The 19,532-nt window shown below is 33.7% G+C and overlaps 1 protein-coding gene across 7 annotated transcripts in view; it reads right to left on the reverse strand.

Moving 5' to 3' along the window:
• Window positions 1-1,079: 1,079 nt before the first annotated feature.
• Window positions 1,080-19,532, reverse strand: part of LOC149775612 (uncharacterized) — an 89,071-nt gene continuing 70,618 nt past the window's right edge. For all 7 annotated transcript variants that reach the window (XM_089943247.1, XM_089943251.1, XM_089943253.1 and 4 more), the window contains 6 exons: window positions 18,684-18,968; window positions 17,297-17,602; window positions 14,110-14,205; window positions 6,368-6,820; window positions 4,864-5,571; window positions 1,080-2,134 (listed from right to left, as the gene is read on the reverse strand). In XM_089943247.1, coding sequence (XP_089799373.1) covers window positions 1,752-2,134; window positions 4,864-5,571; window positions 6,368-6,820; window positions 14,110-14,205; window positions 17,297-17,602; window positions 18,684-18,968 — 2,231 coding nt within the window. In that variant the 3' untranslated portion in view covers window positions 1,080-1,751. The remainder of the gene's footprint in view (window positions 2,135-4,863; window positions 5,572-6,367; window positions 6,821-14,109; window positions 14,206-17,296; window positions 17,603-18,683; window positions 18,969-19,532) is intronic.

Below are 19,532 nucleotides of genomic sequence, written 5' to 3' on the forward strand. Positions count from 1 at the left end.
TTGCATACTAAATATAGTAGAAGTATGTCTTTTATAGGTTTTGAGAACGAAGTATGATACAAAGAGGTTAATACAGTATCATTTTGTGAGAACAGAGGCACTGCATTGAGTAGGCTTGAGTACGTCATTACGGCCATATTTCCCCGTGTGTTTAGAATGTTTGCAGAGTAGCCATTGTTTGTCTCACCATTTGTCTGTACTCTGCGCCATAGCCGCTAAATAAGAGACTCTGCCATCTAGCGATTTACTATCCAATTTTGGATATTAACCCGAGGCCGACTGACTTTGAGGTCACGTCGTTATGTTAAAAGCATAAAATTAGTTGGAAACATGTGGCCCCATTACTTTGTTAATATTCATGATTTACTATAGTCAATGTAATTTATCTCTGGAAAGTAATTTTAAACTAAGCTCAATTCTTTCAAAAGGGGTGTTACTATGTGTTTTTGTAGCGAGTACAATTGCACGTTGTAAAACTCTTGAATTCTAGAAGTACATTTTGATTGCGGTCCGCAATAACAAAATGCCTAAATCGGAGTGTTAAGTTTTGAAAAAGTTGCTCAGTTTTAAGGGATTCTAGCCCGTACCAGGCGATCTTTCAGATTTAAGGTCTACAGTATACACAATAATTGAAATTTTTTAAAATATGCCCTTCATATGTTCAGTAGATTCGATATATTGCCACTGTGTATGGTGGATGTAATTTGGTACAACTGCTGTGCTCTTTTTGTGTATCAAAAGTGTGCTTCTTTGTGCATCAAATGTGTGCTTCTTGTGAGAGTCCTGGTATTAGTGACAGCTCCATTCATATCTCCCTTTTGTATCCTATTCTCTTGAGGTACCATTTGTGTTACTACAGCATGTTTCACAAGAACTTTGATTGGAACAAATGCGCTTGATACGAACTCAGAGTCTGTATGAAAGCTGTTTAATTATATTGTTGGGGTAACATCTAGATGGTAGCAGATAACGACGAGAGTTCGTAGTTTTGCATTACAGGTCACTTTATATGCAATTGTTTAGAGGTGTGGACTGGATTGTGAAGAAACTGTATGAATTATTTGATGACTATGCCTTAGTGCCCATTGCCGGTGAATTTATTTGAAGGTGATATTGATCAATTAAAACAAAGTTGCTCAGCTTCAGAACAATGACTCGAAAGCATATAACAATATTTTATCATATAACTGTGTTTTACAGGCAAACAAACAACTTTAATACCTTTACATGATTAAAGCAACTAAAGTCTAACAAACAAGTGTTAGATAATTCCAGAAAAGGTAACACAGGTGACTGCTTAAATATGAAACAACAAATAATAATTCTAACATCATAAATATTTTCATCCTTGCCGATGGCAACGGTTTCCTAAAGCACTTGCATTTAAACAAGAATCATTATCCAAGGCTAACATTCTAATCTTTAACAAGACCATAGTAATATAAAATTCTTACGATTACAAGGAACGATATACATGAGAGCTTTTCTATGCACTGAAGTTTTGAACAATTTTAGTTCAATGTGAATGTTGTACACACACATACATATATACATCTGGTTTGGTTGGGTATTTTTTTAGCACTGCACCCCAAATGGGCAATTAACGGGTTCATGTATATCATTAGTTGTCTGAATATTCTTCGTGACGTTGTACCTACATAAGAGAAATTGCTAACATTTCAAGATTCTGACAAATGGGTTTTGGATTCGTAGCTTTTAAACCATCTTTTGCCCGGGTTCTCAACAGAGTTTTAGACTGAGGTGTCCTGGCCTCCTAACTCATGGAACTCATTATCCTTCCTCCTGTTTCTGAGGGTCCCTGGCATACACTTTTTTTGAGAGTCCCTAGAAGAAGCTTGCGTGTCATCCACATTTAAGATTTGACTCATGATACGGGGAGGCTTTATACAGACACATGGTGCGTCTTCTGAGATTTCAGCGTGCCGTTGACCCAGTTCGTATTTTTGAGAACCCTGCTTCTTGCGCGGTTTCATAATTTGATTCGTCAGGCCATACCAACGCTGCACACTGGTCCTTCTCGACTTGGCAACGCAGTTGTAGCAATCTTTCTCTATTTTCGAACTGAATCGACAGAATGTAGATTTTCCATTTGTCAATAGATCTGGCTTCTCTCCTAGAAAAAAGTAATATTAAACAAAAATGTATTATTATTTTTAATAAATGTTGTTTACACAATGAAGTTGTCAATGGCTGCAACTTAGTGGTTTTCACATTAAAACTTAATGCTGTAAAACATATTCACGACATTGGATTTTCAACGTAAAAATAATCTTAACCCAGTAAAAGTATGTTACAAATAAAGAATATTTCATAAAGAAAATTGTTCTAGTAAGTCATCGTTTCCGTGTAAGATTTTCTTTTGCCTTAAAAATTATTAAATTATAGTAAAATGTTTCATATTTGTCTTATCGTCAGACATTTTTACTGTGTACGAAGTAAGGTGCCAACCATATCGAGGCGAATGCCGAGGCATGGGGTGAGAGAGGTTACCGATTTACACAATACATAGATAAAACAAAGATGAACGGAATTATTTTTAATCACTGGTAAACAGCCTAATATGATAAGATTTGTAACTGAGTTTTGTAAGGAGACTCTATGTCTGTTTAAGCTTTATCGAAATGAGAATGTTCCACTAATCTAATTGTTGTTGTTGTTGTGGGGTTTAAAGCCATTTTTCAGCACACGATAGGCTATGCATGGCGGCCAGTATTAATGGTGGAGGAAGAACCCGGAAAAACCCCGAGAAGAACCACCAACCCACGAGAAGGTACTGGCAAGCTTTCTCACATACCCACATTGGCTGAATCCTGGAATCGAACCCACGCAGACAGAGGTGAGATGGCAGTGATCCGTAACGGAGAGCGCTTTAGACCACTCGGCCACTCTGGGCCCCTCCACTAAGCTAAGGTCATATGCATTGTAGTGCATTGGTATTGCTGATAATTAATTATGAAATACGGATGTTATTTTGAACTTGATTCAATATGTGGAACAAAGACTTTTTTCACAAATGGTGTCAAAATTTTCTTTAAAAAAAAGCTGACACTCAAGAGATTTCATTCACCGTAAATTTAAAATGAAGATGGCAACTTGATGTCCTGCAGGCCGTGTTAAAGGAGAACACAGAATGGCATGTAATGAAGAGACGTGTTCGAAATTAACCAGTCTCGTGGGATAAATGGAAATTATTTTCATGAACGAATTGATTCTACGTTACCTGACTAGAAAGAGAAAACCCGACGATCTGATACGAGATTTCATTAAACCAATGAGTAAACGTATGCGTAAATACAAATAGTACTAGCACTCGTTTCATTAAAGCTTTTCAGTGGTTTATTTTATCAACTTTAAAAATGATCCTAGCAGTATCATTTAAAAAGTAAAATAGTGAGAGACACTAACGACTGAAAACCCTGTATAATTTAATTGAATTATGTGAAATCTACAGGATGAAATCTTTAGAACATTTATTTTCGTCGGTGATGACTAATCTTCTACTTATGTATATAAATTAATATAAAGACACCCGTCCCTCCTTCGAGAAAGTATGTCTTCATTGTGAGTTTAGTTTTTATGAGAAGCTGATAAAACAATTGTGGACGGATGCAAGATAGACGACGGACGATACACTACGAACTATGTAAAAAGGATGCAGGTCTATACCATAGGCTCACCTGAGGCCAGGTGAGGTTTATGTGAATTCATTGATGAAAAATGATTTGTTTCTTTTGTAAAACAGAACTCAATATAATACCCAGGTTCGAATAGGATAATCTCGCAGTTCATATATTTTATTCGAACGGAATCATAGTATCATGTATGATATTGGAAAATAAAATTCTTAAATTTCATGATTGCTATTTGCATATAATTTTTTCATAACCACGCGCATGTTGCACAAGCAGCACAATACCACACTCTCATGTTCAGCAAACATCTGCTGCCTTCCTAATCCAGCCATTTCAAAACGATGAAATTTGTCTTTCTCTGCTAATTCATATAGATGAGGACAGTAACCTCTGCCCAATACATCCCCTAGCAACTGCCAGATGGCGCTAGTTTTAAGTTTTTCCTCCACTGCTGGCTGCATAGTACTGAAAATCTCCCGAAGATCACGTGAATTTGTTCATGACTCATAATGTGTAATTAAAGGATTCCGCTACAGGTGGTATTCATTATTTGTTTTATTTTTATATTATGTCATGCACATGGACTTGGTATACTGTGATCTTGCGATCCAACATGGTCTCGATGGTGCATGCTATGGGTCTTGTTTTCTCGCTCAATGCTTATTGTTCGTTATCTATGTTAGTAACGTATATTGTTGCTGCCACTTATTAATACACACATATGGCAAATTTGTTAATTTTTGCTGTTCTTTTCATTTCGGTTACAAAATGACTGTGAAATGTACCAAAGTTTTTAAAAAAGTCAAGACCAAAATGGATATGCATTATACGTGCCTCGATAACACGAACCGTTCATCGTCCTTACAATTTAGTGTCTGCGCAATTTGGTCAGAGGATATTTCATCCAGTCTTATGGAAGTGCTTTAAGAACCTTAATTACTGCTATAGAATATTTGTTGTACAAACCTATTTTTTGTAACCCAACCTATGTATTGATCCTGTCCTCATTTAGCCTATCTTGCGAAAAACAATCTATTTTCTGAGATTGTCTCACAAAGTTATGTCACAACCTTCAAGTATATTAATAATCATACAATAAAGTTTCCCAATTAATGGATAAGAAAATAGGGTCCAATATATGTGACAATACAATATAATCAAACATTCACAACACAGCGGATTCCAAGCAATAACAGTAAAATGTACCTACCTAATTCTGCTGATGTGCTATCACCATGATGAAGAAGCAGAGTGTTGAAGCTGAAATCTAGTTTTAGATGAGGTGAAAAGCTGCTTGTGGTAGAATTAGCTTTGCTTTGATCTGACAGTGACTGGGGGACCGTTGCCTTGAAGAAAATTGTACTGTTCTGTGTGGACCGCAAAGGTTTGGCACTGAGTAGCCTTGGCTCACTGTCTCCTTCACGTCTGCGTATGTTCCTTTGACGCTCACAGTCAGATACTATGTACAACCCTTGTTTATTTACACAATCTTCCGGAATATCACTTGTGACCAATGTTTCCTCTACCTCTGTTAATTTTAGCTTGTGTGGATTCATGTTGCTGACATTTGATTCAACTGGAAGTGAAAAGTAGTCTGATGTGGAACGTTTCACCCTCTGCTCTAACCGATATTGTGCTTTTCTTTTCTTTAAATGACTTTGTCCGATCTTTGTGGAGTGCCAAGTATTAGCACATAATAACCGTGGCTCGCTATATCGTTCACGTTTACACAGCTTCGCTTTATGTTTATTGCAATTAGTCAACAGTTTTTCATCTTCTTCTGTCATCTTTAGATTGGACATTCCGATCAGCATACGAGTCTCACTGGATGTCTGGTCCCTTTCATCAGGTATGGTATCATTAGTAGCTGCTTTCTTCATTTCTCCCCGGCTTTGTTTTGATGCTGAAGATGTGGCGCCTGTAGTATTAAGTATACTACTACTACTACTAACAATAATAATAATACTAATACTGCTAAAATAACAATTCATAAATAATAATATGGTGGGTAAAACATGCATTTGGAGAGGATATAAATACAGCCATATACTAGTCATTTCTTTCAGTATTATATGTACTTCTAATAGATTTAACTGAAAATAGACAAAATATCGTACAGCTATTTCTTTTAGAAAAAATGATCAAAACTCTTTATTTCTCAATAGACTTTGATACTTAAACAAGATCAGTTACTAGATATATTTCATATTAAAAATAATAAACAAAACATCATTTCAAGCATTTCATTTGATTAGAACTTATAATATTTTCGTCTGGTGCAAATAATTAATTGTGATATTATATTACGATCATTTAGACCTTTTAATCCCAAGCCCAGGTTGCCACAAATGCTTTAATAATGTGCTGCATTTCTCTACTTCGCTCATTTCTGATATTCAAGTATATAGATAGTCACCTGAGTTTGCTAGAAAATGGGTTTCTTTGTTTGGTCTTGCTGATTAACTATGTATTTTGCAGATGCCTATCTTTATGAAATAGCACATTAATGACAAAAGAAAATATACTGTAGTTTGAAGTTCTCTAAGAGATTACCGTCAAAAGACCTGCAAAAGCAGCCTGGAGTTATAAAACAAAATACAATTATAATCAACTTGAGGTCGATCGAAAAGTTCAACAACATATCGATACATAAAACTCACCTAAAGATGATTATGCACTGATATATTCAGTCTTGTAGTCAAGTAAATTCTTACCTGATCTTGGATTTGAGAAAATTTGACAATCTGCAGAAGATACCGAGCGCAAATCAATATCTGCTGTGTCTTGCTTCGACAGCCACTCAGTGACCTTTAGCATGCTGGAAATTCTTTCGCAAGGAATGTATAATTTGCTGTCAGGCCAGATATGCAAATGTCTTCGCTTGATACTCCGTGAAGAGACTGAACTTCCACATTTGCTTACTCCACTGCCTCTTGCAACCAAAGAATCTGTCTGTTCCTCAACTGAGAAATATGACTGAAGGTCTGTGTCTACTGAGATCCCAGTTTCGTTTGTTTCCTGATACTTGCACATACTATGTTGTGTATCCGTTTCATTTTCCTTTGTATTCAGAGCCACTGACATCCAGTTTCTGTCATCTGATTTATTATCTGTAACTGTGTCAGGTACTATTTCTCTTTCCTGACCTTGTGTAGATGATGAAGTGTCTGTAAAACAAAATAGACAATTATATAAATTAATGCATATATCATGTTTGGTAGGTAAGTCACTTGTTTTCCTTTTCTAGTGCCCATGATACTGCCTGCTGTGACATATGAGTTTACGAAAAGAGCCATGGTAAAGGTATGATAAACCAACTTTAATTCAAATGCATCATCTCACTAAATCTCCATTTACTCGCGATTATCATAATATGCTACTATCGATCAGCATCAAGAGGTAATTTGAGAAGTAACAGACATATACCTAACATCTGTTTATCTATCCCTGGAATGTAGTTTTAAAAGCATGATTGATGTACTATAATATATTTTGCAAATTCATAGCACCTTGTTTACATAGATATAGGACAAGGCATGTCCTGAAGTGTCAACGTTAACAGTGCCAACTAATGAAGTTGGATTTGATATTTCAGTTTTCATTACATCATCTGAAGTCAGACCACAACATATCATATTACTGTGTTGACAACTCGAGATAAATAATGCCTGCAGAAGACCAGGTGTCAAATCTAGAAACTATAATCATTATTTAAAAGTTCTGTATTTTGTTTATTGTGATTTTGAGCGCATCATCACTTCATCCTGGATGTGTATGAGCTGCGCATCACAAAAGTATGATAGCCTTACTTGTCAATGTATATTTGCATGATATAAACAGCTAATCACATTCCATCAGGATTTTGTTTGTAATTCAGGTCAAATTGTAATTGTTACAGCTCAATGGTGTACTGATTGCGTTAATCACATTTAGGTGTTCTATCAATGGCTGGGTAATATAGCAAAACTAGTTCACATCGAATTAATTTTTGTTTTTAAAATTCAAAACGTAAGGTATTCGCAGACGAAGATGAAAAGCATTATAACTCAATTAGTTTGTGCATTATCTGTAAGAGAGTAATATTTGAAAACAAGATGACGAACTGCCTTCTTACAACGTTCGAGAACACAATCACCTGAAAAGAATATATAGGGGTCCTGCTCATGAAGACTGTAATGTAACATTCAGATGCAGACATTATATTCCACTATTCATACCTGTTCCCTTTATGACTGTCATCCGTTCATGAAAATATTTGTAAAATTGATCCTAGTAATGAGGCAAAAAATAATATCCTATAATTACTAAGAGTACATTTAAATGCCAAGTTCAATGAAGCAATGAAAGACATCTAAGCGTACAAATACATGGAAAGCTTTTGTTTCAAAACGTGAAATATATGAATCCAAGCGTCGTATTTCATATTTCAGTTCAGTGAGTGACATATGCCAAAATGTTGATGACATGTTTATCGTGAAAGCACGCAACCCCATTGCACACAGTCTGGATTATGCGGTAAGGACCAACGTGAATACACCGCCACCTACAGGAACAGGGTATGCAACTCACTATATTCTTCTACTGTGTTTATGTGATTAGGATTTGTAACGTAGCTTTAACAATTTTAGTCATATCACTACGATATCTGCAGATTAGTAGTTTATAGTGATATCGCACCTAGTTATAGTATTATGACACCAGTCCTAACACTAACCTCATAAACATCTTAATTATGAGCACCAAGCAAGGCAGCTGCAATACCATTTTTATAAGTCTTTCGTATGACTTGGCTTGGGTTAGAATCCACGACCTCCCGTATCCCATGCGGATGGTCTAACCATTTAGACCACTCTAACGGTTATCTCCTACTGTAGTATATTCCAATGTAAGTAGTGTATGGATCCCGATGCATCTTACACAAATACCCATGGTGTATGTTTAAAACTGTCAGATGATTGTGAAGTGTATAATTTTACTCACTTGGTCGACAGACTGACTGTGCCATGTGAAATGTTGGAAGTGGAGACTCACCTTGTTTTCTATATGTGGTTTATATAAGGCTTTATTTTTTTTACTATTATCGTATACTTGATGCCTCTTCAAAAGTTTGTCTACTTTACAATAGTATATTGCACATGTAGAGGCATATAATAATTGCCTATATTTACATTTTTATTCTGTTATCGGAGTGTGAAAAGTTTAATAATTTCCTACATTACATGACTAGAAATCGTTCTATAAACTTCCATCAGCATAGTACAGATTGTCAGATTGAACATTAACTGCATCAGTTTATAGTCCTACTTTTATTTGAACTGGCAAGCGTGGTCGACTTACAAATGTTGGATATATAAAAAAGAAGAGAAGAGTTTTAGCCTCGTATAATCCAATGTGACTATTCATGTTGTAGATGAACTTGGCTATCATGTAATTACATACAGTCATTCTCAAAGGAGGACAGCATTAGTGCTTATCTAAGTCTTTTCTTGTGAACACATTATATAACATGTGTAGTTGTGTTTGTATCATAACAGACTAAAAGTTTCTTGCAGATGTATCATACGGTTCAGTTGTGTGTATTTCCAGCTGACTTCCCGGTTTAGCGATATTTGGTTACGGAATCACTCATGTCAGCTGTGTGGAAGCAACATGTTATCTGGCTCATCGTCAACTGATATGATACATCATCATACTGATGGAAAGCTCCCGCCTTTATCTGCTATGAAGTGATACTGATGGGATTTTCCTGTAAATGGGGATCAATGCTGTATGTGTTCATTCCAAGTGTTATGTCCAAATGAAGTTCAATCGGGCAGCTTCATGTCCGTTAAATGAACGGCGTGATTTCATAACTATATCTAAGAAAGGTACAATATCATGCCATCATATCTATCATACCATCATATCTTCATCTATATTGTATTGACATAAACATATCTATAGTTACTGCATTTGTATGGGAAAATACGAACGAGATTTTTGGATGGATATACTGCACGGCCTAGCATTTGCAGTATATCCATCCGACAAAACGAGTTCATATTTTCCCATACAAATGGAGTAACCTTTTTATTATATGCTCATATTTTATTCTACATAGGCTTAATTATATAAACAAAATACACTGCAAAAACAAATTAACTGAATTTATGCTGTATTCCAAACTAAATACACAAGCGCAGATTCATCAGTACATACCAACAACACTATTAATGCACACATAACTCCGCCTAGATAAATTTTAAATTAGTCTCACGCTTGACATCACTTTCAAACGAAAACGGCGTTTTCGTCTACTTAAAATTGAAATTTAGAGTCATATGGTGAATTAATGCATTGCAACAATTTTTCCATTTTGTCTGGAATGAATAAAGTTTGGTATTTTGTCGATTCTACTAAAAAATATTATAATCACCGGATTTATCTATGTCAATTCTACGTGAAGTACATCTGATTTCAACAGCAATAGAGCAGCGTGTTGACGTCTGCAACTGTTTCTGTTCTGTCATTGAATGTTTGAAATCATAATGTAGGAACAATATGAAGTCTTTCAATTGTAATTTTCAAAAAGACGCTATGGAATATAATGTTTATTTCATTTGAGTGCAATAAGGAAGATGTGCTTGCACTTAGAATGTAGTCGAAGTTACAGTACAATTTCGAAATGTGTAATCGAGCTTTAGAACCCATGACATGGCTCATGTAATTCGGATTTGCAGAACTAAGAAAGTACATTTTGAGGAAATTCAGGATGTAAAATTTTAAGTATATGTTTTGCCATTCATATTATCAGCTAAAGAAGACACGTTTATGCCATGTCACTTGCATCTTTTGTAGTTACCCAGACCTGTCTTGCGTCTATCTCTAGCCTAAATCCGAAACATTGTATCAAAAAGTTAATGCGGAATGTGATAAAGCAGCTGGTATGTGGCAGTCCAGGAAACATCTGCCTTAGTTCATTCAGAAACAAATTTAATAAACCAAACCGTAAAGCGTCTACTACATCAGTGTACATGATTTGTTTCCAAAGTAGTTAATAATACACTATTGGGCACACGTGATTGCAATATGAAGTACACGTTAGTGCAATATCGTAAAATACTGCACGATGCAGACAATGTAAAGTTAACGGAGAAAAAAACTGAGGAGATAATAATATCATTTGATAACTTTCATGTCTGTTATATGAACCACACAATACCAATTTTATGCATGCAAGTGAGTGTAACAGTTTTATATATGTCATGCAAGCAGAATAATAGTATAGCTCATGTCTATTACATGCAATCGATCACGTGCGTTCCAGCGGTAGATAAATAAATAATCATAAACTGCTAAATTCTTCATTTACAATTCAAGTCTTTTATAATCCATATTGCTTACTACTGCCCTATTTGGGTCTTGGTGTGGTTTACAAAATTGATTTGATGCTACTAAGGGAGTGTGTAATTCAATGATGTTTAGGACTGAGGTATTTAATTCCTCGAAGTGTCTATGCTGTTTGGAGATTTATATTATTTTAAGTAGACATCTTTACTATCTCTTGCCACGAGTTAAGAGCTATTGCCTACAAAAGCTTCTGTACAACAAGCACACTGTGGCCATCACGGGTGCAATGAAATGTAATTATATTTTAATTAGCTATCATAACTGTTGTATAAATCATTCCGTTTTGGCTACCATTGTTTTTAAAGTCTTTCCTTAGATCCAGGATCACTTGAATAATGTTTGGTATAATCACTGTGCGTAAGAAATAAAGTTTCCTCCAAGTTGTTGAATCTCTGAGTCACTATGGGATGTTCTCTCAATCTGCCATCAAATTGCCGAACGTGTTTTTGTTCAGTTTTCACTGAATTTGGTAATTTTATTCTTCGATTTATCTCTGCTTCCTAATCATCTGATCATCATATCAAATAGTGTGAACATTTAGTAACTTTCTTTAAATGCCAAGCTTCTTGAATCATAACCTCTCTTGTAGCAATTTTATTTATGAGTCAGACATTTTGATACTGTTGCTGGGTGTCATTTGCAAAATGTGTAGAATTATCCTTAGGATGTTGTAATATGATACCAATGAAACAAAATATTATTTCATTACATGGAGTACATCGTTGATTTATTGACATGATAATTATAGTATGACTCTTTTTGTAGATCCATTCCTTACGAAATACGTTCATTGTTTACCTCTAATCCAATATAAAATTATACACATTATGGAATTTATTTAAAATTTTCCAAACAAAGGTTATCAAACATTCAATGCATAGATGATTGGATTAAAAAATATGAATGACGTAATGTTTCTAAACATCAATTATATGTTTAAATTGTTGTCATGAAATATTGATGGAGCATAGTTAGATACCTCACTGTGAGCAAATATACATAGTATATTTTTAGCTTGGAAAATATCCAGCAAACCTTTATTATCTTTATTTAATATGACTAGGTAATGTTGCTCTTGATGTATGAATTCTTAAGTCCCTTTTTTCATATGCAATTAACTCAGTAAGATTAAGATATTCCTCACTTGGTGAAATATGAAAATTGCGAGGAAATATATAACTGGCCATTTGTTTAATTGTTGTATCAAACTTATTTATATCGTTATCAATTTGATTTTTAAATTAATGTAGTTTTATGCTTAGTGTAATAATCTGTATTCCAATTTATGTGTCCATGTAATTTATTGTCGAACCATCACAGATTGTTTATCGTTTTTTAAATAGTGTTTTTGTTACCTTATGCTGATGTCAGGATTTAAATCCGGTTGAACAAGCCGCTGTATTTCTCTAAACTGTTGTTCCTTTCCGACCATAGGATCCACTTTTATAAAGATATTTATCATAGCAAAATCCACAGCATTACCAACAACAGCTTATTTCAATTTCACTTTTAAATTTTGTACGCATTGTTGGAATTTTCATACACAACCTTGCACTACTAGCATTAGCAGCTTCGTTGGCTTTTAATAATGTCAGATTCCATTCAGACATACAGTGCAAAATATGTTATGTTCTGAGCACAAGCAACTAAAATGCAAATCACATACCATCTAATGCTTTGATTTAATCATCAAATAGTTTCATTTATCCGATCATTGCTATTGTAAAGCGTAAGGTAAGTGTAATCGGTTAGCTCTCTTTTATTATAAAATTGATTTCACCTGATCCGTTTCTCCAATATCCTGTATCATATCCCCGAGAATTATATTTGCATTTGCAAGCAATTAACACAGCAAATATAGGCTCCATACGAACTTGGCGGGCAGATTATATTCCTCCGACAAATTATTAAAAGATTATTTGCTTTTCCATAAAAGATATATGCTGCCATGATTCAGTTAAATTTTAAAATTATTGTAAATCAATTAAATTACTATATGCCAATTTTATTTTATTTGACCTTAAACTCATTAAATTTGCATATTATATCTCTGAAAACTATCGACTTTATCACAATATAACTGTGCACAATTATCTGTTGGTTAAATGATTTCAAACATACGACTTTATATCAATTTATATTCCTTGAATCTATCTCACTTGGTCATTATTCAGTACTAAAACTTCAGCTTCATTTTGTTATCTCCATTTATTATAGTAACAAGAATGTGTTAGCACGATATTAAGGTTGTCAAATGGCCTTATACACGCTGTTGGTCAGGGTGTACAGAGTAGGGAAGTGGTGATAACGCTGGCAATTGAATTAATCACTATTTTTATTGATTGCATGTGATTATATCTTCCTTTTTGGCTTGTGGAAAGTTGTATAGTGTTAGAAATTACATGAGCGGTAAGCCATGTCATTTTAAGAGATAGTTTTGTGATTATTTAGGAAACATTTCTACTTTAATGATAATAAATATAACAGTACCTAATTGTCATGGGATGAAGCCCTAAAATTGACAAATGATAACCTATAAATATGTCTCTGGCAATATATGAACCAAATGCCAAGATTTAACATACTTAAAACACTTCTTTTTATGCACGTTTGTTCTAATTGTAACGTAAATGTAAAACAGATCAATCAACATGCAGATAATTAGCTTAATTTCCACAGACCGTAACAATAATAGTTGGCTAAATTACTATATTTTTGTTGGTAAGTTAGGCAAATCACGTTTTGATCTCTTACATGATCTATCAAAGAGAAGACTTCCCTTCAAAATAAAACTACGGTCTGGTGAGATCTCACCATTCAAATCCAACAGTACCTGTGCAGTGACAACGATAAAATAAAAAGGATTTTATGTTCAAGCACACTAATACATACAATTTACCCATATGCAGGATTTTGCTGAAATATTGCTTCAATTTTTTAGTCAGTCAGCAACACTCATTCATTAAATGATGTATTTAACGTACCAACGTTAAGATTACGCTTTCTAGGATAATAGATTACCCTACGGACATTTAATTTACATAGCAACGGAAGACTAGTATATTACCATTAGAGAAAGTGATCCTAAATTTTGCCATATACAGCACAACATCGGTATGTGCAACATCCTTAGTTTCTTTCTCTGCTGGCAAGGATATTTCAGCTGAAAAAGAAAACCAAAAACGTGTGATTATGCCCGTATTTGTATCAAATATTTTTTTAAAAATAATTTAAAACTCTTTGGTAACATTAGTTAGTGACGTTATTTTCATATGTTGTTTAATGAAGACAGATATCACAAAAGTATAATATAACTGGCATCGTGATAAGATAAGTTGTAACCGCTTTACCCGAACAGATCATGACATAATTTGATTCATTTGTTTCTGCTCATTCACATAAACTAAAACAAATTCATTAAACGTTTCATGGCATATATTCGTTTCTGTCTTCATAACTTACGATGAGAAGTTTAGTAATGAAAGATTGGGGCATGATATTTGAACACAAGTCCGAAAAACGTAAAGTTTGCGTACCCATCAATAGTTGTAATTACTCTGATTTTCCTATCTAAATATTTATGTCGACCCTTTCTTTACTCGCATATGGTAAAACTAATTTCAATAGCGTCTAGTAGGTAATCCATCAGGTTTGATGCAAATATAATTAAGGGACTAATGGCAAGACTGAAAAGATGTCTTATCTCATCTAACATACCCTTATAAAATGAAAGTACATCCATAATGTCTTTCTGACAATTACCACAGAGACTTGCAAAGATATTACCAATTCGTAAAGGACTTTCATTTGTGTTTTTGGTTTGTCTTTGCTACAAATTACACTTGTAACTGAAACTGCAATTAAATGCACAGTAAAACTTGACACATTGTTTTTGGTGTCCGTATTTATCATAAATAGTTATCATAATCAATCCCGTGAAAAATAATTTTCAGAAAAAAGAATAATTTACCTTTCCGTTCCTATTGAGACAAGCATTAGACAGGTATTGCTCACATACAATTAATCATTTTGTCAGCAATGCAGCCATCTAAAGCATGAATGTGTCAGAATCATGTATTTTAAAAATAATTATTCAGAATGTTGTAAATTAAATTGTATTGTACTTGAGATTAAATGATAGCTTAAAGTATGATATGCAATGCGTGTCAAAACTATGCTTTTCTGCTTTCGATAAGGTTGATATTAGCCTGAGATAAAATAATTGTATCCTAAAATAAAGTACAATTCAAATTTGCTGAAAATGATCTTTCGTAAGGTAAAGATTTTTATCTAAAGCTAAAACAGAATATATCTTTGTAAAGGAAATGTTCGAACAGAATTAAGCTTAATATGGACACACATTTTACACACTACCAGCTTATGTATGATGGAATATTAAATGTTTTTCTTGCAAAGATGGCTCGCATCATTAACTATGGAGCTGAGGTTTGCTGGGTTTACGATGCCAATGATATTGAAAGAGCTCATTTGTCATTTTGTAAATATAATCTTGGTACATCTAAGTCTATTCCAAATGCATTTGTATATAACGAATTAGGAAAAATTAGTATGCAGTGTATAATGTATAAATGTATTATGAAATATTAGTTAAGAATACTAAAAATTAAAGAAGTCATATATCCTAAACAATGTTACAATTTACAGTTAAAATGGGGGAAAACTGTGATTGTTGGACTAACACTGTTAAAAAAGCTTCTATTTACATTCGGAGTTGGTAATGTTTGGTATACTCAGGGCGTAAATGAGGAACATATATTTCTTAGAAAGTTCAGCCAGACATGTGAAGATATTCTTAAACAAAAGCTGCAGGATGAGATTAGGTGGAAGGAAAGATTGCGCTTTTATAGGTCATTGGGAGTAGAATTGACTTGCCAAAGATATATGAAATTGTTGGGAGATAGAGATATTTTTTATATAATCACTATGCTTAGAGTAGGGAACTTGCTAATCAGAGGTAACACGGTAACATGTTTGTAACGTTAAGATCGAAAATGAATCCATTTTATCACTGCTTGTCCGCTATATGGGGAGATACGAAGAAAACGTTTACCCACCTTTGTATATAAAAATCGAAGTTAAGAAAACGTGTTTTCGTTTATACAAAATGATGCTAGTAAAATTCTGATTACAAATTTAGCAATGTTTACTATAAAAGCCTTAAAGATTAGAGAAACCATTTTATCAATGACTCCTGCTAGATCAGTATTTAAAAAACTTGTTCCATGCAGTTTTTAGGGTTCCCCTTAAATTCTTTTGTGTGATTACTATGTAATATATACTTGTATCACACCCAATTCGAAAAATGCAAACATTATTATTTATATATATACCACTTTCAATAAATACAACGTTCTTTTGTACACACTGTTTTCATATTTTTGTACGGTATGGTGTATGTATACGTATCATGGGCCAGTGGCCTGTATTACAAATGAATACTGTTATTATTATTAATAACACTTTTTCCCTAAAACAGTTCCAGTAATTAATGTATATAAATGCACGATTTTTGTGACAAATTCATTAGATACAATTGCTTACTGCACTTTAGGAAGATTACTGCTAAATCTAACTCCTTTAAATTTATTTCATTCCAAGAACAATGCACTTATAGAACACGTTCTTACTGATACACTTCCTGAATTGGTAACTTTCGAATGTGTTCTTGCATGCTAATTCCTCATATGATTATGGAAAGCCATATGTAAATTATATCTAGAGATTCCTTGGTGCTGTGCTGGCGACGATAGTCGTTACCGTTGTTGCTTCATGAGTTATCTTCGACCAGTGATGAAGATATGAAATACAGTTGGCTGATGATATTCATTTGTATTATGTCGTTTACTTTGTTATTTTTTAACGAATGTAGAATTTATCAAAATTCAATCATATCAGGAAAAACAATTAATTTATTTATCAAAGAAAATTTGTGCGCCAGCCCGCAATATGATCGTCATTGTGCTGGGAAGTATGTACGACGGTAAGATATAAATATTATATTTCAACTTTTGTTTTCAAATTAGACACATACGAAGGGAGTGAAACAGCATTATAAACAAGGTTATATGATTGTTACCCAATACATTTTTCCTCATACTTCTGTAAAATAACTTTAATTATAATATTTTTTCTTTAAAACTGTCAACTATTGAGATATATACTTGATTAATACTTTGGATACCTTTGTGATCCTTAAGAGAGACTCAGAAGAAAATATTAAAAATGCTACCTACACGTGCTTAGAGGTTCCGTTGTTTCTAACATCCTCACAAATGTCTCGCTACTAAATATTCTCATTGCTTTTTGGAAAACAATGTACGCATCTGGTCTTTCTTCATCAAGTAGCCACTTTAAAAAAGCCACCGCTCTGTTTCTTCTGGAAGGGAGCTGGCATATTTTCTCATACAGTGCAGTATCCATGGTTCTACTTTCCACGAAAAAAATTCCGAATTTCTTTGGTTCTAATTCAGCAACGAAGACCTTGTAGTTGTTTACAATACTAGTTCGAATGTGATAAGCAATCCGGTCAACGTTAACAACTGAAAAATGAAAATAGCAACATGATTGATTAACTAGTACTTCTGTTATTGATTTGGATATGTGTGCTCATTTATTTTCATCTCCTTACTAATAGTTTGTCTATCAGACATAACCTTGTATTACATTCAAAATATAGTTGTCCGATAAGCATAACTATTTTCACAACAATCAGCATGTGCAAGTAATCACATGTACTGCCCTTGTTTATCACAGAAGTAAATCTCTTTTGGAACCATCAATATGTTGCAGAAAATGTATTATTATTTCAAGGTTGCTAAGGTGTAAAAATATTAAACTCTTCACAAATTAGACACAAAATAGGCACATACATTTGACCTTTTTGTCATTGTGCGTGAACTCGAATGTTGTGCACTGGTACTAAATTTATTATGGATAACGTTACCAGATTATTGTCAAAACAAACATAATAAAAGAGCTGACAGTTTTAAGTTAACGAAACGTAATGTAATGACACAATTCGAAGAGTGCTACAGAGTTACGTAAAATGCTGTTAAATGACATTATATAGCTGTTGGTAAGATCTTAGTACTGATTGTTGTTCTGTATAACATCGTGATCTGGGATCATCGTTAACATGATCTGCAATAGCATGGTACCATATCAACAAGAGACGTACGGGTGATTGCATTCGTACTAAAATAAGTTTGGTGTGGAATAAACATTGAAGCAGTAATGAGCAAAGCATACTTAAAGCAAATTTAACTGATTAGGATTACAAATAACTGCCTTAGGAAGTTTTAGAACTGAATACCAAGAAGGGTTCGAGTATATACAAAATATCAAATAATTTGAAAATAATACTGATGCTTAAAATGCACATTGTTCTGACAACTTCACTGGAGTAAGAAAGCTTTTTCTCTTGATATCTTCTAGGAGGAGTATTATAATGAGAACCATGCATAAGTTATTACAACTGTCACACTTTCTTTATCCATATGTACTAAAGATAGAATGTAAATGTTAGACATATATATAAAAAGATAATTCCCTCAATAGAAAGAAAGGGTGTGGCCATGGCAAGCAAAGTAATACAAAATATAGCATGGAACACGAAAATACCTGAAGTGTTCCTGCACGAGCTCCTCAAAATATTCAAAACATTATATCTTCCTAATCTTTCAAGCTCACGGATGAAGATATCAACAGCCTGTTGGCCCTTTTTTACTATCTCATCCAAAAACATCTTGGTTCTTTCTCTTCGGTCGATGTCAACTGTTACTCTGTCTGGGACATCCTGAGATAGAATGCTGTCAAAAGCTTTAACATACTCCTTTGGTTCTAACTCATCTACTAGAAATGATGCATTTTCTTGAATTTCACGGCCTGTTACCATCCATGTGGTGTCTTTAAAAGAAATATGTTACTCTTTTTATGTATATTTAATTTAATTGTTTGTTTGTTTTAAAAAATGTACTCCATTACATGCTATTGTAATGTAACATTGTTTACTGGGTTTAACTTTGTCCAGAATTGATTTAATTTTTTTAAAATTAATTTTTCATTTTCGATGTAAACAACTAATAATAGAAACATTATTTCTGGTTGCTGATCTTGTTCCAAAATCAGTGATAGTTTTGGTAAACAACGTTTTTAAAAAAATTATTATCTTTCTCAGAATAAGAATCAGTAAGTGAGTTAAGGTCACACCAGTACTATGTGTCATTAAACACGTGTCAATTGGTAAACAAACTTATGTTTTCCAGAAGGATGAATTTTTGACACCCATCCGGGAATCTGTTTTGCGTCTTAACTAGGTGAATAACTGATGTCCTGATAAACGTTTTATCAGTCGTGCTTTAAAATATGACACGTTAAGTTGTATTACGTTGTGACCAGTTTGGGCTGAATTTTATTTTTTAAAATAATTGATTATTTTCTCGGAAAATAAAAAAGTGCTCTGATGTAATT

The sequence above is a fragment of the Sinohyriopsis cumingii genome, chromosome 19 (assembly GCF_028554795.1).
Source record: "Sinohyriopsis cumingii isolate HCF-2022 chromosome 19, ASM2855479v2, whole genome shotgun sequence".
Lineage (NCBI taxonomy): Eukaryota > Metazoa > Mollusca > Bivalvia > Unionida > Unionidae > Sinohyriopsis > Sinohyriopsis cumingii.